The 22,746-nt window shown below is 34.3% G+C and overlaps 1 protein-coding gene across 12 annotated transcripts in view; it reads right to left on the reverse strand.

Annotated features, from left to right (window-relative positions):
* The window catches only part of LOC138695021 (uncharacterized), a 329,089-nt gene that overhangs the window by 68,768 nt on the left and 237,575 nt on the right, over positions 1-22,746 (reverse strand). For 9 of the 12 annotated variants that reach the window (XM_069819315.1, XM_069819316.1, XM_069819312.1 and 6 more), the window contains 2 exons: positions 12,081-12,182; positions 10,500-10,588 (listed from right to left, as the gene is read on the reverse strand). In XM_069819315.1, the coding sequence (XP_069675416.1) occupies positions 10,500-10,588; positions 12,081-12,182 (191 nt within the window). The remainder of the gene's footprint in view (positions 1-10,499; positions 10,589-12,080; positions 12,183-22,746) is intronic. The other 3 variants (XM_069819317.1, XM_069819320.1, XM_069819322.1) reach the window with 1 other exon arrangement.

Raw genomic sequence — 22,746 nt, forward strand, 5'->3', positions numbered from 1 at the left:
TTTTTGTAAACGATGACGTCAGTCGTGGTACCATGGAAACAGAATGGTTTTCCACGTGGTCCGTCTCACTCTATTCTCTACTTAATGTGCCTCGGTTCTCAACCCCAATTTTTCTTGCAAAGACGTGTTTTCGCATATCTTTTAATTAACGTTATTCTTCCCATTTCCCCATTCTTTTATTGGATTCATTGGACTTCGGCACTTACCTTCGTCAATCCCGACCTGTTGCTGTTCTGTCGTTTTTATTCCCCTTCATGTCACAGCTACTAAGTTACGCTCATTTTCGGCTTTCCCCTTGAAAATTCTCTGATGTAGGTCTAATGGAACGGCGAAAATCGGAGTGGAACAAGCTTGGAGCTCACATATACACTTCTTGTCGGCACAATTTCTCTTGTAAGGATGCATTTTCTCGTACCCTTTAAATGTTTTCCCTCCTATTTCCTCATTCATTCATTTGATCACGCTTGGAGGTTTTCCAATAATAGTCATGGAAATATCGATTATACGGGTTATGTATATGCATGAATATCAAATGAAATACGCTACAGTGCAGTGTTAAAGAAAGTACATATCACAGTGTAGTATATAGAGCCACAAAGCTCAATGCGTATGGAATATGCATCCATAGATAGTTGCTAACCACTAGGATCGCTACTATAGTCTCATTACAGACAATGCGAAATAGTACCGGCACAGTCTATTGTTCCTAGTATCCTCACAACTCAAGCTTCGTGACTATATACTAGACTGTGGTACATACTGTATTGTACTACAGTAATTCTAGTATCTTAGACGTTTCGCAAAATCGTTGGAATTTCATTTTTTAATTTGATAGTCACTTTTTAAATAAAAAAATCCTTTCGTTTTCTAAAAAAAACTAGGGCCGTATTCATAGACATTCTTAGCCCGGGCTTCCGGTGGATGATCAGCGAACTAACGTTTTTCGTATTCATAAACCAGTGTTAGCGATATGATATAATTAATATGAATCCTGTACAAGTAACCCGTCGATAACCGGGGTTAGTTTAGCACGCTCGTAGCGCGGGATAACGAATATATGAATAGCACCCTAAATTACTAAATAATCTATGATTCTTCTTGTATTATTAGATTCTAAAAAATGTCTTCACAATAACAACAACAGCCTGGTGACATAGCTAGCACATACAGAATTACAGTGAAAGAAAGTCTGATCTGATATCAGGTAACTTGGCAATCAGCTCCAGAATGTGAAGCTGGTAGGAAAGAAACTAGGTCTTGGAATGCTCAAGTTGGCTGTGCTTTTGTCTTGAAGCACAGTCTGTGCCAATGGGATCATTAGTCATTTACATTATTTTAGGACAAAGTAGAAAACAGGAATTATATGTAGAATCTAGGCAACTTCTGTAGGTTACTCGTAATATATATATATATATATATATATATATATATATATATATATATATATATATATGCCTATTTCGTGCTCAAATCATTTCAGAAAGACTTTGAAGTGTTGTGTCTGCATACTAGTGGCACTTGAGGGGCAGGTGACAACTGAAACACCAATGACATTTCACTGCTCCAGTTTGGTGGATAGTCTCATTCTCTAGAATGGGTGGTCTCCATGAGAGAGATTTACATTCAAGGCTTAGGTTGCCATCCACGAACTAGTTTGATGCTATCCTACTATCCTTCCACTTTACATAGCTATTGCTTTAGTTGCTGAGTTTACATTCATGCATTTTTTCCAAAATAAATGTAGAAAATCTCAAAAATACGATTGTGTCGTTGCACATTTCAAATGAGAAACTGAAGATAATAAGTATGCACTATGTATCCCAAATAGATAAACAGATGATTCTTGAAATGTACTTTACAATAATACCACAGTCTAGTAGAGTTGCCTCGTTTAATTATTAGGCAGCGGCATTCCTTTTAAGATTTGTAGGTCTTTATTGCATGCACCGATAATAAAATGAAAATGCGACGTTGTCACGTCTTGTTTGTTGCTGCTATATATTAATATAACATAGATATGGGCTAGGCTTAATTGCTCAAAGCATGAATTAATTTGAAGATTATTTATATTAGGCCTATTTAGATTATTTATTTTAAATTAATTATTTAAAGAACTGTAATATAATTAATTTTCACTGTGAACTAGAACAAGACACACTGCTAAAATTTGCAACTCTGGTTTATACACTCCGCGTGGAGCTATTGGAGCGGCCTTCAAAAGAGTTGACGACAATGGACAGCGCGACATAATTAAAATTATTGAAACTACAAAGCTTCCGTCCTCTTTGACACCGCTAGCCTACTAATTGAACGTGGCTACTTTATATACAGTCACGAAGCTCAATACGTAGAGAATATGCATCCATAGATAGTTGCTAACCACTAGGATCGCTACTATCGCCACATCACATACAATGTAAAACAGTACCGGGACAGTCTATTGTTCCTAGTACTCTCAACAACTCAAGCTTCGTGACTGTATATAATAGAATGTGATAATACTAACAACAGATAAACAAATTGTCCTTACCTAGCAACTCAAAGAAAAAAAAAAAATGAGTAGAATATTTACCTATAAGAAAAGACTTGGCACGGATAATAATAATAATAATAATAATAATAATAATAATAATAATAATAATAATAGTAATAATAATAATAGTAATAATAATACTTACTTACTTACAAATGGCTTTTAAGGAACCCGAAGGTTCATTGCCGCCCTCACATAAGCCCGCCATTGGTCCCTATCCTGTGCAAGATTAATCCAGTCTCTATCATCATACCCCACCTCCCTCAAATCCATTTTAATATTATCCTCCCATCTACGTCTCGGCCTCCCTAAAGGTCTTTTTCCCTCCGGTCTCCCAACTAACACTCTATATGCATTTCTGGATTCGCCCATACGTGCTACATGCCCTGCCCATCTCAAACGTCTGGATTTAATGTTCCTAATTATGTCAGGTGAAGAATACAATGCGTGCAGTTCTGTGTTGTGTAACTTTCTCCATTCTCCTGTAACTTCATCCCGCTTAGCCCCAAATATTTTCCTTAGCACCTTATTCTCAAACACCCTGAACCTATGTTCCTCTCTCAGAGTGAGAGTCCAAGTTTCACAACCATACAGAAGAACCGGTAATATAACTGTTTCATAAATTCTAACTTTCAGATTTTTGGACAGCAGACTGGATGATAAGAGCTTCTCAACCGAATAATAACACGCATTTCCCATATTTATTCTGCGTTTAATTTCCTCCCGAGTGTCATTTATATTTGTTACTGTTGCTCCAAGATATTTGAATTTTTCCACCTCTTCGAAGGATAAATCTCCAATTTTTATATTTCCATTTCGTACAATATTCTGGTCACGAGACATAATCATATACTTTGTCTTTTCGGGATTTACTTCCAAACCGATCGCTCTACTTGCTTCAAGTAAAATTTCCGTGTTTTCCCTAATCGTTTGTGTATTTTCTCCTAACATATTCACGTCATCCGCATAGACAAGAAGCTGATGTAACCCGTTCAATTCCAAACCCGCCTGTTATCCTGAACTTTCCTAATGGCATATTCTAGAGCGAAGTTAAAAAGTAAAGGTGATAGTGCATCTCCCTGCTTTAGCCTGCAGTGAATTGGAAAAGCATCAGATAGAAACTGATAATAATAATAATAATAATAATAATAATAATAATAATAATAATAATAATAACAACAACAACAAATCAGAGGCAAGGCGAGTTGACTCGATGTTTAGTTTTCGCATTCTGTGTTATTCTATCTTGCTACTTCCTTGAGTAGCATTACAATGATCTTCTTTTTAGTATGTGAGGGATGGGAAAGGAACTGGTCACCCTACCCCATTATCTCCTAGTTAGTTGCCTCATGAGCGATGCCTTATTTGTGTCACTCATGAATTTCAAACCTGTCTTCGGACAGTTGGCTAAACAACAATGTCGGGGATGATATTAATATATGATTCAGTGACTTTGTTACAAACTTTTAGGGGTTGATACAGTTGGTCATACTTCTGAGGTTCTGGCTTGTACATACATCTATTATCAGGCAGTACACCTCACTTGACGATTTGTGTCAGAAGAACAATATTGTTTGTATGCATCTGAAGTCTGATTAGTGTAATATGTAGCTAATCAGCGATGTATACAATTGGAGGGGGAGAAACTGGCCACCCTACCCCATTATCTCCTGGCCTAGTTGCCTGAACAATAACAACAAAAACAACAACAACAGAGGTGATCAATAAGAACAATTTTCATATTGGAACGTAGTCCGGAAACGTTCCTTTTGGTAGTTACAAGCCTTGATATGTGTAATCAGTGTAGCGAGCTAAAGGCCATCTTCCTGAAGTTTGGTTACAAACTTCCTAATCCTGAAAACGTTGGTGAATTCTTATAAACACAATATGAGCTAGTTGGCATCGTAAATATATTTTGACTGATAAAGCCTTGCATTTTTCTTTCATTTCTATTTTCTCTTCATAATGAAATATGGACTAATATATCAGCCAGTTTTCTTAACCTGTATCGTCCCGTGATAGCAAGAAAAAGGAAACAATATTATTCTCTGTACGTAGTTCTTAATCCAAATAAGCCTAACGTCATACAAGGAGAGTTGCATATAAACTGAGGTGAGGTTCCAGTGTATCTGCCATGAATTCGTTGACAGATGACTCTTTTAATGTACACTGAAAACAAAGTTGTGTACTTATTCGCATGAACTTTGTAATGTTTACAAAAATTCCCAGGGCAACATCATTGCATACATCGAAGGAAACAAAATTATTTATTTTACCATGGCTCTCCGATATTCTTTGAACCAGTTAGCACACATATCACGATATATAATTACCAAACGAAACGTTTCAAGACACGTGTTCCTATATAAAAGTCGTTCATAATAATCTCCTCTCAACCCTAAAAGTCTGTAATTAAGTTACAGAATCACCTATATTTTTGGTATATTTTTGGATATAAGAAAGGCTTTTGATATAGTAAGTCATCATTTATTATCAGAGAAATTAAATTGTGTTGGAATTAAAAGTAATGCTTTTAATTTATTAAAATCTTATTTAAATGATAGAGTTCAAGCTACTAAAATTGATAATGTATTAAGTGAATTTATTAAAATTAAAATAGGTGTTCCGCAAGGAACAGTCCTTGGACCGATTTTATTTTTAATATATATTAATGACCTTTTAATGATAGACCTTAAAGAATATGAAGGTGATTTATATTCGTATGCTGATTACTTTTTAGTGGAAAAACTTGGACTGACGCTTATTATAATGCAAATTGCGGCTTAAAATTAATAAAAAAAATGGTTCGATTTAAATTCACTTGTAATTAATAGAGATAAAACAATAGCTATCCCATTTTCTTTAAATAATAAAGGTAATAAACCAATTTCATCTATACTACAAATTAAAATGCATAATTCTGATTGTTCCGATATAAATTGAAATTGTTCAGTTATTAATGAAGTTAATGAGGTTAAATACTTGGGTATAATTATTGATAATCATTTAAAATGGAATAATCATTTCATTATATTTGTAATAAATTACGTAAAACATTATGTTACTTTGTTATTCTAAGAAATATTTTGTCAATTAACTGTTTACGTGTAATTTATTTATCATTATTTCAATCTATATTTATGTATGGTATTGTAGGTTGGGGTGGAACTTATAAATCCAACCTTTATCCGTTAATTTTACTACAGAAAAATGTATTAAAAATTTGTTTAAAAAAGCAGAAAGATTACCCAACTGAATTGTTGTTTGAACATTTCAAAGTTTTCAACATTAAACAAATGTATTATTTTATTTTATTAAAATATTTTCACAGAAATTTTAATAACTTTGAAAGGTATATACATAAATATAGAACTAAAAATATGAATTCTCTGCGTTTGTCTGAACCAAAATGTAAAACCAATGCAGCTTTTTATCATAGCATGAGTCAAGGTCCCAGATTATTAAACAAATTTTATTGCAATAATATTTCAACCACGAATCCTCTCCAAATTAATAAAAAAAAAAATTAAAAAAATTGTATTGGATTTATAGTATGGGTTTAAACATATTAAACACTATTTACTCTGTATTCACTCTCAATTTTAATTTTATTTTGGTCTGTATTGGAATCTCCTCCTGAGCACGAGTCTTACTCATTCAGGAGTGGGCTAGTTTAACTTTCATTGTGTTTATTAATTTGTATTCATTTCAAACTTACTATAAACGAACGAACAAACGAATAAACGAACGAACGAACAAACGAACGAACAAATAAATAAATAAATAAATAAATAAATAAATAAATAAATAAATAAATAAATAAATAAATAAATAAATAAATAAATAAATAAATAAATAAATAAATAAATAAATAAATAAATAAATAAGTAAGTAAATAAGTAAGTAAATAAATAAATAAGTAAATAAATAAATAAGTAAGTAAATAAATAAGTAAGTAAATAAATAAGTAAATAAATAAGTAAATAAATAAGTAAATAAATAAATAAGTAAATAAATAAGTAAATAAATAAATAAATAAATAAATAAAAAAGCTTGTCCAAGTCCGAGTTTAGATGTAGGATCTATGTGGGTCTATACCAGGGCCTGTAATTTACGCAATGACAGGGATGTAGTCGTAAATAAAATAGCGTCAGAACGCTTCGCGAAGTTTATTATTATTATTATTATTATTATTATTATTATTATTATTATTATTATTATTATTATTATTATTATTATTAGTATCCCACTGATATTACAATACCAGGCCTACTAATACAGACATAATAAAAATACGAAGTTGAGTATAAGATGCAAGTAAGTTAATTATTATTTTAAAAAGCAAATATCATGTACCGAGCATTTAGACTGCCGTATAGTTCAAATGAGAACCTTCTCTAAAATTGTGGGATACAATACGCAAATTATAGTTTTGTTCAGTTGTAGAACTGACCTTTCATTCTGATCGAAGGACAAGTTTCCGGAAAGAATAGATATGAATGTGGGAATAAAAATGTTATATAATGATTATACCGCAGTAGTATAAGGTTATGGAAACAGGAGACGAGAGACAGTACAATATGACGTGCGCAATTTTCAACGGAACTCTAAAGAAAAGGACAGGTTGAAGGGGCGGGTAATAGAAGTACTGACAGTATAAATTGAATGCCTCTGACTCAACACTGAGTCTATTGTGGAATATAAATGAGGCTGAGTAATAATAAGCTATATCAACATAATCACGTAAAATGCTTGTAGGAACTACTTGAAATGCCGGATGAACTTATACAGTCATCACTTTTATTACAAGGATTTGTGTAAGGTATCCAAGAAGATGAAATTGGCTTCTATACTATTTTTGCAAACGTCCTCTTTTTTCTAACTTCCATATCCTTTTCTTTCTTCCTTTCCTCTTTCTTTCTTTCTTTCTTTCTTCCTTTCTTTCCCCTTCCCTTCATTTTTCTTTCTTTCTTCCTTTCTTTCCTCTTCTTTTCATCCTTTCCTCCTGCTGCTGATCCGGAGCTGCGTTCGGGCTTGGGTTGGATCCCCCTTTGGACTTTGGTTTCTTCGGAGGTTTTCCCCAGCCGTGGGACTGAAGCCGGATGGTCTATGGCGAGTCCTTGGCATCAACCCCTTTGATTTGATTACCTGGTTGGGTTTTTCCGAGGTTTCCCCCACCGAAAAGGCAAATGCCGGGTAATATTTTGGCGAATCCTCGGATCTCATCTCATCTCACTACATCTCGCCAAAATGTAAAAAAATTGTACAAAATTGTAAAAATTGTAGAAAATTACTAAATTGTAAAACTATAAAAATTTGTAAAAACTGTAATTGTAATATTGTAAAATGTTCATATGTTCCACATCTTAAAGCTTCATTGCTCATGTAAGATCTATGGAATAAAATAAATGAATGAAATGAATGAATTTCTTTCTTCCTTCCTTTCCCCTTTTCTTTCTTTCTTTCCTCTTCCTTTCCCCCTTTCTTTCTTCCTCCTTTCCTCTTCCATCTTTCTTCCTTTCCCCTTCCTTTCCTCCCTTTTCTCTTCCTTCTTTTCTTCCTTTTCTTTTTCCTCCTTTCCTTTTTCTTTCTTCCTTTTGATGATGGAAGAGTGGAACAGAGAAAAATTCTCTCCGGCACCGGGATTTGAACCCGGGTTTTCAGCTCTACGTGCTGACGTTTTATCCACTAGCCACACCGGATTCCCATCCCGATGTCGGATCGAATCCTCTCAATTTAAGTTCCACCTCTTGGGTTCCCTGAGAGGATTGGATCCGACATCGGGATGGGAATCCGGTGTGGCTTAGTGGATAAAGCGTTAGCACGTAGAGCTGAAAACCCGGGTTCAAATTCCGGTGCCGGAGAGAATTTTTCTCTGTTCCACTCTTCCATCATCATATGATGACGCAGAATTTCTGCACTGAAATATCATATGTACTTCGGTACATCGTAATATATTTCTTCCTTTTGTTTTCCTTTTTTCTTTCTTTCATCTCTTTTCTTCTTTAGAATTGTAATGATTTTCGAGGAATTCCGCCATATTGTCCTTGATACATAATGAAGGCAATTAATTTGATCTTTAATTTCGTATGGTAAAGTTAAAAATTCCTAATTGTATTCTAATGTCTTTATTTAACATGCATTCTGCTAATTTAAAACCTTGAATTAACAACTTTATCTTGATTGCTTCTGTTCTTCGCTTTTTGTAATTTCCATTTTATTCTACCAAGATCCTGCAGTAAAGGATAAAAAAATTATGGGAAAACTTACACACTTCTTTAATTGTCTCAATTCCTATCTCCCTGTAGATACTCTGTTTACAATGTACAGTAATACGAATATTTTAAGTTACTTAATTCAGAGCGAATACTTTAAAACAACTTTTTCCCATCATACACCCACATTCAAAATAAAATTACTGACCAGTTCAAAAATTCTCTCAACTATTACAATTTTATCAGCGTTAAGGCCCTTCACAATGAAAATTAAACATAACCGGAACATAACACAGAAGTTTGCGCCCAGGCTACCAAATGGGATCATTCACAATGATTCACATAAGCATTGTCATAAACATTACCGTAAGACGTTAACATGAAAGTTTGCAAACTCCAAACTTTCATGCTTATGCTTACGTGATTTGCAAACAGAACACAATCGTGGAGCGCTGAAGTATACGACAGAATATGAGGAAATGGCGTCGTTGTTATGTTTCCATGGTTACCAAGTATGTTTGCGGGTATGTTTATGTTACCATCGTGAATGATGGTATGACTTCTTGATTTTACCGTAACGTTTATATTCTGAAGTTAACGCTTACGTTATGTTTAATTTTCATTGTGAATGAGCCTTTACTGCTTCTATTATATTCTTTCCTTTAAATGCTTACTTATGTAGAACTATTGCAATATGTTAGCAACCTTCACAATTTGGGAGGATGTATTTACAGTCGCTTTAATTGCAATGTAAATCGCGCTGTCTGTTGTTGTTTTTTTAATTGATTATTTTACGACGCTTTATCAACTGCTATGTCATCTAGCGTCTAATGAGATGAAGATGATAATGCCAGTGAAATGAGACCAGAGTCCAACGCCGAAAATTAACCAGCAGACAATGCTCTTATTGGATTTAGGGAAAATCCCGGAAAAACCTGAACCAGGTAACTTGTCCCAACCAGGATTTGAACCCGGGCCGCTCGTTTAACTGTTAGGCACGCTAACCGTTACTCCACATCGGTGGACCTATCTCTTGGGAACAGTACATTGTTGATACATTTTGTGTAGAGTTTCTGTTAAACCTATCAAATTGATTAGCTATATGACTTAAAATACTGCAAGCCATGCTTTATGATCTGCATGTTTTGAAGCTCTCAATTCATGGACTCTAATAATTTGGCGCCTAATTATGATATCTACTTCCGACGTGTTTGCCACATACCGGTACTGTGTTACAACTCATGCCTTATTGCCTTCTAGTGTGAGTAGTCTATAGACACCTTTGACAATTATTACGTTATTTTAATGTAATAGGTTTAAAATAAAGGAAGCAATGTCTGCTTAAACAATGTTATAACAAATCTGATAAAACTTCAAGGTTACATTTTTAATGAGTCACCGGCGTACCTCAGTCCGCTAAGGCTTTTGTCTGCCGATTCGGAGTTTCACTCGGGCGTGGGTTCGATTACCGTTTGGACTGATTACCACGTTGGATTTTTTCCGAGGTTTTCTCCAACCGTAAGGAAAATGGCAGGTAATCTATGGAGAATCCTCGGTCTCATACTATCTCGCTATCATCAATTCCATCGACACTAAATAATAACTTCGTACTTGATACAGAGTCATTAAACAACCGACTAAGAGAACATTTCTAATGCACGAATGCTGTAACTTGCGTTTTATAAGTTGAGTAAAATATTTTGGAGAAACATGATTAAAATTTCAGATTTTAACAATGCTGAAATACATACCTTTATTGTACTCAGGGAGGGGTGCTGTTCTTCCAAAGCGACTCTGTATGTGTCTATAAAACCAATCTCCGGACTGCAATTTCACCTCCCTGAAATGATACCAATAACCAGTACAGTACAGAGGGTTTAGAAAAATACTTTTATGTATAATTGCATGTAGGACCATGTTATTGTAATTATATATTACTGTATAGGCCTATAATAGCCTTAACATGCGCACACACTTTTTATGGTACACGAATTACCTTAAAACAACGTAGGCTACATTCATAACTCTCGTATAATTTTAATTTAACTTTTATTTAATTGCATACCAAATGTTATTATGGAACTGCTATTTAGACACGTAACAATATTGAGGAATACTAAACTCATATACGAGAAGTCTGGTAGATTTCGTATCTTTGTATAAATAAATAAGGTTCAAATTAATTTACTGTTCTTAATGTTGATATTAAGTCACTGGAGTTTAAGATTATGCTTACAGAGGAGTATGTATACTGGCCGTCAGTTGCGAAGACGGTAGGATTCTGAACGTTTCTGTACGTACAGTCATTTTGATTTTACGAACCGATCTGCTTCTCTCAGTACCTACTAGGTTTTAAAGTAAACGCAATGGTTGGGAACTGTGTTTAAAAGCGTTGTATCTCAGTTCTCTAGCTCGTCTTTGGATTTACGTAACACTACGTGTTACACAGATTACAATCCATGTTAATTCAAGTTATGTATAAATCGATAATTAAGCAGACCGTTATAGGTGTGTCTACATTAGCTACCAACTCTGTTTAAATAATATTATTTCAGCATTTATTAAAATATTCGCGAGGAGGGGAAGGCCCCTGGCAAATGTTTGTAGGGGCCCACAATTTTCCTGGCGGTAGGTACCACCCATTTCAAATCTAACAGTTGCTATCGCTCAAGATATACTGTGAGATGGATACATCATGTTTCAATATTTTTGGGTTTTACTCGGTGTGTTTGGACTGTATATATCCAACGTTTCGAACTCACTTTCAGGTTCTATTATCAGGGTGATGTAATATCAGACATCCTGATGATGGTACCTGTAAGTGGTTCCGAAACGTTGAAGCATTTAAGTCGAAACACACGGCATAGAATCCTGAATTCCTCTCCTAAAGACAATCACCGTGAAGACAAAAAGTCTAACATTTTATTTACAATTGAAGACTACAAGCGAAAAAAAAGTCACAATTCTCTTATGGGTGATATCTAATTCAGTATAAATACTGCAAAATTTATTGCTGTTTCTAATGAAAAAGTAGGAAAGAATGACTGTATCCATGGTGATAATTCTCCTTTACCAGTTTTGATAAGAAAAACACTAAAGTTTGCAGTAATGTACTGAATTAGATAATGTCATGACCCCAAGAGAAATGTAACTTTACATTGTTTTTCCCGTGTACTCTTGAATTGATAAAGCAACAGTATATACAGAACTGAATATATTATGTAATGCGAAGTACGAAAATGAATTAAGCGACTGGCAAGAGAGATAAGTAAGAACACTGAATGTTTTACTTTCTTTAGCCAAAAGCTGAGAGATGCTGACGGCCTCCTCACCTATGCCTGGCACACGCGGAACACCTGCGTCCCGACGACGAGGTATCGCATCGTGGACATCTGTCGTCATCACCTTCCGTCTGCAGCGAGGAGCGGAGCTTACTGGAGAACCAACAAACAAACCAGTCAAACGCGTGGTACATTCGACAACACGGACAGACACGTATTATAACCTACTGGACAGACATTGAAGGACGCCACACAGACATTAACATTTACTTTTTGAATTCTGAATTTACATTCTGAATTTTGTATGCAAGTGTAACTGAAGAGAGACTGAAGGACGCCACGGACATTCGACTAGAAAAAAGGAAAACTACGACAAAGACACATTCACTTAACAATACAACAATAGACGCTGGGCATAGAAGATGAACTGCATCCGGGAATTGAGATTGCAGAGAATGTTACAACTGCTACTTGAACTATGATGACACTTATGCATCGTTCAACATTTAATCTTTGAATTCTGAATTCACCCTTTGAATTTTGAGTTCATGTACAACTGGACGGACATTAAGGGACACCATGGATATTCGACAGAAAACAGCAACAAAGACACATTCATTTAACAGTTTAACATGCAATAGACGTGAAGTACAGAAATAAAATTATATCCGGGACTTTAGAATCAAAGAACATTACAGTTGTCACTTGAACTATGATGCTACTGTTATGTATTGTTTAATATTTATCTTTTGAATTCTATATTCACCTTTTGAATTTTGAATTCACGTACAAATAAGAAGGTATTAGAGACGCCACGGATATGGGACAAAAAAAGGAAAACCACATTGATAGCCTATATTTATTTAACAGTATAACAAGTAATATAGCAGTCCATTACGGAAAATTAATTTCATCCGGGACTTGAAAACCAAAAAACGTTACATCTGCTATTTAAACTACATGTTGATACTGTTATGCACTGAATTATGAATTTACTCTTTGAATTTTGAATTCACGTACAGATAGATGGTCAGACATTAAGGGACGTCACGGACATTTGACAAGGAAAACAGCAACAAAGATATATTCACTTATCAGGACAACAAGCAATAGATGCGGAGTATAGAAAAATAAATTTCGTCCGGAACTTGTAAAAATTAGTAAAAATTATAATTGTAATATTGTAAAATTTTGACTTGTTCCACATCTTAAAGCTTCATTGCTCATGTAAGATCTATGGAAGATAATAAATGAATGAATGAATGAATGAATGAATGAATGAATGAATGAAATTCGTGTACAATTGGACAGATATTAAGGTATGCCAAGGGTACCTATTGGATAGGAAAATAGCAAGAAAGACACTTTCACTTAAGAGTAAAACAAGAAATTGACGAGGGGTATGAAAAAACAAATTACATCAGGGACTCAAGAACTAAATTCACTTACAACTGGACAGACATTAAGGGATTCTACGATATTCGACAGGAAAACAGCAACAAAGACACTTTCACTTAAGACTAAAACAAGAAATTGACACGGAGTATGAAAAGAAATTGCATCAGGGACTCAAGAATCAAATTCACGTACAATTAGACAGACATTAAGGGATATTAAAGGTATTCCACAAGAAAACAGCAAGAAAGACACTTACACTTAACTGTACAACAAGTAAAAATTGTATCCGAGACTTGAAAATGTTACAACTACCATTATATTAATACTGTTATGCAATGTTGAATATTCACCCTTTGAACTCTCAAAAATCAAAATGTTACATGGTGATAGCTGAGGTTACTATACTTTCCGGAAAACTAGAAAAGAATTGTTCGCGCGTAACAGTCATAGGAGTTCGTAAATCTAAGAGTATGATTACAAGTATTGTAAATAGCTTACCAATACGTCAAGAGCAACCGAAGTAGTTAAAGGATAACGAGCTGGAATCGTGATCCCGACGCTGCATTCGGGTGTGGATTCGAAGCCCGCTTGGGCAATTAACTGTCTAGGTTTCTTTCAAGGTTCTTTTTCAACTATGTGGAACTATCAGATAATCTCATGGCAAATATTAGTTCTCATCTCGTCAAATAGTGAATCATTTCACTATCACAAATTGCGCCGACGCTAAGTAATCTACTGGGTGTTCATTTCAAAGTGTGTCATGACGTCACTGTTGTTGGGTCACCGATTTGAAGCGAGTTTCAGCTTATATGTTAGAGAAGTTGCCTATTATTTAAGGCGTTCTTCAATCTGAACTTGAGAACGTGTACGGTATAACTTGAACGTCGTAGCAACAGATGGCGGTCTGTACGGTCTGTGTGCTACCATAACCTCTTTCGAACTGTGTTTTGCGCCGGCAAGTCGTACGCAGGGTATTTGTTATCATCGGTTGCTTACGGTAACATTCCACAACACAAATCAAATGCTCCGTGTTCATGTTGACCGTCGAAGTTAATGTCAACAAATACGTAAGTAATCGTCTTTACCCTCTCCCCATATCCCGACAGTACGTATTTCCAAACAGTTCACATTCCTGCCACTACCGGCGTTACCGTACGTATCGGTACGTACTCTTCAGAATGAACGCCATACTTGCTAGCCAACTTCTCTGCCTCTTAGATTATACACCTGAGCTGCGGAAGTGTAGGAAGACTGAATTCTCTAGGCTCATCAGCTAGCCACATGACGGCATACAGCGAGCCAAGACACATTTTGAACTGAACACCCAGTAGAGGTTAAAACAGCGACGTTTTTACAGAGTTACTTAACGACGCTGTATCAATTGTAAGGTTCTTATAGCGCTGAGAGAGAGACGGTATTTGACGAGGTGAACCCTGGAGATTTGCCATGGTATTAGGGACTACCTAGCATTGGCCTTGCAACGGGAAAAATCCAGTCGCGTGATTAGACCAAGCGGGCTTACGGCACAGATTTAAAAATGAACAATTACGTCAAGTTTTTATTAAAGCATAATTTTAAAACCACCTAGTGGTATATTTAATTCAGTTTCCATTAAGAAGCAGCCTTACTGCATTTGAAAGCTTCATCTTAAAACACTTATTTTGTAACTGTAACGGACATGTATAATGATTTTGGTAACTTGTAAATTGGATAAGGAAAAATAATTAATAATCAAGAACGATAATTGACTGATGAGAAAGAGAGATATTAAAATTTTAAAACTTTTTTGTATTATGTGATGCATATACATTTATACATCCGTATTTCATTCACTTAATCGCAGAAATGTATCAGGCTTTAAAATGTAGGCCTATGTAAGAAAAATACCTTTTTTTATTTCAGATTATTATATTGTGCAGTCATAATACCAGATGTATGCAAAGTTACTCCCGATTTCTATTCATACAAGCATACCCCTTGTACAAATATTATTCTTTTTTTCTCGCTGTTATTTATACTAACTTTAACATCTTTGGTCATATCGCGAGTTAATCTTTTGGGTGAAATCCGAAGGCCTGTGTACTATTGTTGAGACTGGTTCTATTGTTGTGAACTAGATGGCGACTGTATATGTATTATTGATTTGTTATGAATAAGATTTCGGTGATTAATGAGGCCGGTGATAATCAGGGATGTTGTGGCCCGAATTTTCTGGCATTTGCCTTACAGTTGGGGGAAAACTCTGAAAAACCTCAACCAGGAAATTCAACCCGACAGGGAATCTAACTCGGGCCCTCTGCGTAAGAGATCAGCATGCTGACCCCTACACCACAGAGGTGGTCCAATTATTATTATTATTATTATTATTATTATTATTATTTAGTGTTATTGTCATTTTTTCAGTACTGTAGACTAATTACTGTCTCATGGCGAAGGCTTGATTTGCTTCAGATATATTTACATTTGGACTTACTGAAATTCAAATAACACAAATAGAAATATCCAGAGTGAGCCGTAAGTCATGTCTTTAATTTCAAGGGGTTATTCTTCGAGATATTTCAAACAAAAATGTTTAACACAATTATTTTGCTCGTGTTTTCTTCCTTTCCGAGATAACAATTATTTTATATGAAATATTTCATAGCGTATTTTGGGAAATTTACTGAATTAATTATCAATACGCTCAGTCAATTTAAGGGGTTAGGTACAGCTTACAGCAGTAAAATGTTTGGAAATATTCAACATTTTTTCCCTCCATTACTGTATCTTGTACCATAATGAAAATTAGTATCTGTAAAACACTGTCCTTCTGCTATATGATAAAAATATATTTATGCTTAAAAAAAAATCACATTTTTTTTTTCAAAATTCATTTCACTGTGCAGTGATGAAGCATTTCCCACATAACTAAAAAACTATCCAACATTCTGTAATTAAATTTTTTGCATGTATTTATGCATGTCATATCTACAATATGATGCAAGAACACTTCTCTACTTTTGATAGATTGTCTGATAAAAAATAAATTCATTTTAAAAATGGTAAAATATCAGTATTTTCTTCTAATATAAAAAAGAATATTATTTATTAAGGAATGTAGTTGAAAGAGCATGATATAGTAAACATGAGTTTCAGCAATAAAATAAAAGAGAGAACATGAAAAAGTTAACAAGTTTATGAGTTGTGAGGGAAATGCTTAATCACTGCACAGTGAACTGCAACCATTTTGAATTTTGAAAAAACATATATAAATAATTTTTTTTTTAAATCGTAAAAATATTTTTTGCATATAGCAGAAGGACAGTGTTTTACACATACCAATTTTAATTATTGTACAAGATCCAGTAATTTAGGAACAAAATGTTGAATATTTCCAAAAAATTTTACTGCCATTAGCTGTACCTAACCCTTTAAGAGAGCAGCGTATTATGATAATAAGTGATTTAAATAATTTTAGTTTTGTCCTTTAAATGTGCAGAAATTTGATCTGAACAAATGTAACTTTGTTTTAAAAAGTAATAAAAAAAAATAAATTTTGCTTTTAATTGCAGATATGAAATGGATCAGATTAGTCATGGAACTGTGAGAAAAAGAATGGATGGGACTGTTTTCGTGATAGACTGGGACATTGGGTGTGAATGGTTCTCATTTTGAGCATCTGTGTTAAGTTTGGTTAGTGATAGTGTTTTCTTTTACTTTTATGACATACTTGATATGATTTTACTTACGTACTTATTTGTCCCAAGTTTGAAGTTCACGAAACAAGTTTAATAAATAGTTGAAAGTCACGAAACGAGTGAATGGGTAAAATTTCTGCACATTCACACGTAAAATTTAATGGAGATTCGGAATATGTCAATTTTAATATAGGGTAACAATTAAAAAATAAAGTTTACTGTCACACCCTGTGTGCCTGAGAACTTTTTTTCGAACACTGGTATCATATTGTGTGGTTTATCCCCAACAGCTTTTGTATAAAACTTTTTTTTTGTAAAATTAAAATTTAAGACGTTATTAGCAATATTCCATACTTATTGTTCACTCTGTTGCGTGGTTTAACTATTTTTGTCTTGATGATTATTTAATTTTTTTGTTCATTCGCAGTAATAAGTTTTGTAAATTTATGGGAATTTGATTTGGTAATTTTGATTTATTACTGGTAAAATTTATGCCAGCATCCGCGGTTATACAATGGATATAAGTGAATCTTTTTGGTTAAAGTAGTTATTTAGCTGGAACGATCGATGATGCTTCAACTGAACGAAGTTCAAGCAATAATAGACCAACCGACAAAAACACGTTTTCGAGATATTCACCATTGAAGTAAATTTGGTTATTTATTAAATATTTTATGCAATAAGTATTGTAAATGTTACAAAAAGTAACACAAATAATAATAATAATAATAATAATAATAATAATAATAATAATAATAAAGACTAACAGATATTTAATAGTAGACCAGCAGTTGAGTTAATATTATAAAGCAAAATAAATACAATACCTCTTTCACAATAGCCCTGCCAAGACTCTGGAATTCGTTACCTGCTAGCATCAAGGACTGTTGAAATAAAATTGAATTCAAACGCAAACTTACTAGGCACTTGGTCAGTAATTGAGACTCGTTCAGACATGGTTTCTTGTAAATAGTTCTCTTAATCTATCACAAAATATTTCAATATCCGGTAATTTCATTACTAGGCTATAGATTTTTGTTATTGTAGGTTTAATTTGTAATTCAGTAAATACAAAAATATTCTTTTTTCTTAACTTCTATGATAAAATGTCTAGCTTTCATTAATCAGGTAATCTTGTCGTACTTTAATTTTTATTGTAATTGTAAATTTAATGTTAATTGTAATTTTATTGTTCATATTATAGTTGTAATCCCCTGGTAGAGGGGCAGAGAAGGCCTGACGGCCTTATCTCTACCAGGTTAAATAAATAAATACTAAATAAATACACTAATTTTATTCAATAAACGAATTTCGCTTATAAATGGCAGCAGAGTGCAGATATCGCATTCTTGATTTTTTTCTGAGTTAAATAATGCAGCCAACAATATATTTATGCAAATATCTCAATTTTTTCAAAATGTCGCTTGGTCTACAGTATTGTTGCCTATCTCCATCCAATTAAGAATTCAGTCTACTGAGGCCAGCACTGCAGCACTGATTCCCACACTAGGAATACTAGGACGACCTGTCGCGTGTGGAACAATTTTCGTACCTTCTGCCTAAGCATCGCGCTTTCCTTCGGGCACAACGAGTTGCAGCGGTCTCACCTCACTAGCACACTCAACACTGTATCAAAGCAACTGACAATACCGCCTGCAGAAGGGCAGGGGAGTAGCGGTAACGGTTGCACCCAGGACCTCTGGAGACCGCAGGTGCAAGCAGCACAGGAAGTATGTCAACAGCCTTTTCCGGCCTGCACAAAACACGCGTGGGAAACCCGCAAGGGCGCACTTCGCTACCTGTTCGAGATGCGTGTGGGTCCCGAAGGAAGCTGACTATATCACCAGCGCCAGTGGCAGGCAAAGTCGTAAACCATGCCTGCCAGCGGTATAGGAACAAGGATTTTCACGATGCATGGATTGCACTTACGCTTTCCCTCATATTTCATAATTTTTTGATAAAATTTTTGTATTTCATTAAGATATCCATATTTTTTTTATCATTTTTCCCTTCCGTTAATAGTCATTTATGTAACTAGTGTATACTATTGGTAATTATGGCACAAGTAAATGTTTAGCGTGTTTGAAAGGGAAAGGTGGTCATTTTGAGCAATAAGTTTAAATTTGGTAAGTCGGCCTAATGTCATGCTTCATTGATTTTTTATTTATTCATTTTGTATAGCGTCGTTGTTCCTGCAATAACTCCTATGTGCAAAATATAAAATTTTTGAGTAGGAAGAAAAAAACACATTTATTTATCCTATAGCAGCCGTACATAGCAGATTGTGAATTTCTTACATTTTCGAAACAAAGAAATATAATTACACTGGTGGCCATAATTCTGGAAACTTTTTGTTTTTGTAATGAATTATTATAACATATGTATTTATTCACAGATTTGTACATATTAAAATATTACTCATGATTGATTCGTCAATTACGGAGTTTTAATAAAGGTATTTTTTTAAATTCTTAATATTTTAACGATAAATAGTGATTATATGGAGAATTATGTTCTTATCGTTTAGATCTAAATATTAATTTCAGATTTAATTATAATTTCCCATTATTTACTGTAATAAAAATTGGTCCACTGTTGATTTTAAGATTATTTTTGATCATTAGAAGCATTGTTGAGCTCTGTTAGCATAAAATATGGACACTATTAGTGTGTTTCAATCATTTGTCTGACAAAATTTCGTTCGGTTATCACCTGATTTCTTTACCACAAACTTTATTGATAATAATTTTATCACAATGGCTCCACGAAAGGACTGAACACCTTCTAATCGAAGTAGTGCAGTCACACTTCGAGAAAAAGACTACATAATGAAGGAAATTGCAAGGAAGCTTGGTAATGGTGCTATAGTGTCTGGCGTCCAGAAGAAATAGCAGAGGTTCAAATCCACAAAATCTTTTAAAACAGCATCTAGACTGGTAGAAAACCTAAAGTAAGTCCATGAGATGTGAGGCAGATTTGTCGATTGGCACTGAAAGATGGAAAGAAATATTCTAAAGAGGTACAGGAAATTATACACAGCAGGGAATGTAATGTATTTCTGCGAGAAATCTTCAAAGAAAGTTATTCCACAATGAACTGAAAGCAAGAGCACTGAGAAAAAAGCCATTTCTCAGCAAAAGACAACGAGAAAATCGTGTAAAATGGTGCAAAAATTATCAATCATGGACCAGTGATGACTGTGGGAAGTGATATGAAGCGATGAAACAAGGATTTCCATATTTCAAAGTGACGGAACGAAATACCTTCGTCGACGAAATGGAGAAACCTTGAATCCTGAGTGCCTCATCGCAACCATGAAACATCCTGTTGCCCTCATGATCTGGGGATGCATGTCCAGGAATGGAGTAAGAAGACTTCAAATTTTTCAAGGGAACTTGAACACGGAAAAATACAGAAAAGATATGCTGGAAGTGAAATTGATGTTATCCATTGCCGACTTACACTCAAATTGTGATGACTTTGTATTTCAACAAGATGGTGATCCATGCCATACTGTCAAGAGTGTTACACAATGGTTTCAACAGAAAAACATCAAGGTGTTAAAGTGGCCTGGGAATAGTCCTCACCTTAATCCAATTTAAAATTTGTGCTCAAGGTTAAAAAATTTGGTGTCTAAAAAAATTCCAGCAGCAAAACTCAATTCATTGATACCATTATCCACAGCTGGTTTCGGATCATGAGCAAGGAAGAACTGAAACGTCATGTGGACTCAATATCCCGCAGAATTGATGCTGTCACTAAAAATAAAGGTTATCCCACAAAGTAGGCCTACCAACTGTTTACAGCGTGAATGAAAAAATAACACGAAAGTGTTTCTAACTCTTAATGTATAAATATATGTTTTCTCATACACATTATGATGTAAAGTCATGTATTTTCTATAAAAATAGATTACACAATGTTTGTTTGATCCTTTCAGTCACGAGTAACATTTTAAATTTTAATAATGTATGAATAAAAACAGATGTAAAAACAATTCAATACAAACACAAAAAGTTTTCCAGAATTGAGGCCACCAGTGTACATATAGGAGATTTTATTATTTGCTGTATCACTATTTAAGTTATTTAATAGAGCAAAAATCTGAAAATCGATAAATATGTCACATAGGAGTTATTGCCGGAACAACGATTTTCTTTTATTTTTCATTAATATTTCAATATACAGTGCGATCAAAAAGTCTCTCCGCAGGTCCATTATTTCTAGTAATCTTGTAGAAAGTTGGCACGTAATCCTGTAGAAAGTTGGCACTCCTTCATTAATTCCGGTTTGACAACCTCACATCCCCAATCCATCATATGCTTAGCGCCCAGTGCTGCCACTTGAATTCTCTGCCTAGTGGATTCTCTTCCCGTCACGGGCTACACAAGCATTGAGGAGAGACTTCTCGCTCGCACTGTATTACGCCTATCCATTATACTGTACAGTATAATTAATTTATTAATTTAACAATTTTTTTTTTGTTTAGTCAACTGTCCGAAGACAGATCTGAATCTCACGAGTGATACTTAAGACACAACTACCAGAAGATAAAGGGGTAGGGTGGCCAGTTCCTTTCCCCCTCCATTGCATACATCGTCGATTAGCTACATATTACACTAATCAAACTTCAGATGCATACAAACAATTGTTCTTCCTCTGACACAAATAGTTAAGTGAGATGTACTGCCTGATAATATATGTACATATCAGCCAGAACCTCAATCAGAGGATAATTTAACAGAATATTCTATATTGTACTTGTAAGACGAGCAGCGACAAAATCAAACCCGATGAATATAAAAAAGAAGAAAATAGTTCCGGAAAAAATAAGTTCTGTACACAGAAGAACGGACCACCAAAAGGAATGTCAGTAACCATCTTCGTGTTAAGAGTAAAGCTATATAACATTGTGAAAACCTAGAAATAAATGTTTGCAGCACTACAATACATCTTTAAACTCTATGTAAAGAAAAAGGAAAAAAACCTAAGTAAATAAAAAGTATATCTTCCGATTGCAAATGAACAATGTAGCTATAATGCATGTTAAAGAACGTTTCAGTAAACCAAATAACATCCCGTATTCAAAGTTACCGTAAATTCAGTCGTATATGAGAAAATACTTCATAATGACTGAATAATCACCATGTATTGTACTTTGGTATAATACAAACTATCTAGTTAAGTCCAAGGTTTGTAATAGCGTTTACGAACCAATGAAGGCTTTATTGACTCTCTACTGTACAGGAAAATTCAGTCAAATGAATGAACTGTGTTTCTATGTTGTGTACATTTCTTTGTTTTACGTAAGATTTCGAAGGAAACAAGTTTTATCTTCTCACAAAGACTACAATAGTACAGATACAGCCATTATCCGTAAACAGGTCTACACTCACTTGGGACCTCATCTTCCATTGAAAGGTACAGCAATGTTTCCCAGTTAAATGCTTACATAGAAAATTCATTACATCCTCTTTAGAAGGATTCACATCTTCTCACCCTCAATACTGTCTCCCGACATTCCAAAAAGTAGTTCAATGTCTCCAGTATCATTTTATTTCCGTCTTCCATAAATACCTAGACTTTACTACATTTTCGAAGGAAGCTTTACTAAATGTTTCACTGCCCTTAAAAGCCCAAGA

This window comes from Periplaneta americana, chromosome 2, assembly GCF_040183065.1.
Source record: "Periplaneta americana isolate PAMFEO1 chromosome 2, P.americana_PAMFEO1_priV1, whole genome shotgun sequence".
Classification (NCBI taxonomy): Eukaryota; Metazoa; Arthropoda; class Insecta; order Blattodea; family Blattidae; genus Periplaneta; species Periplaneta americana.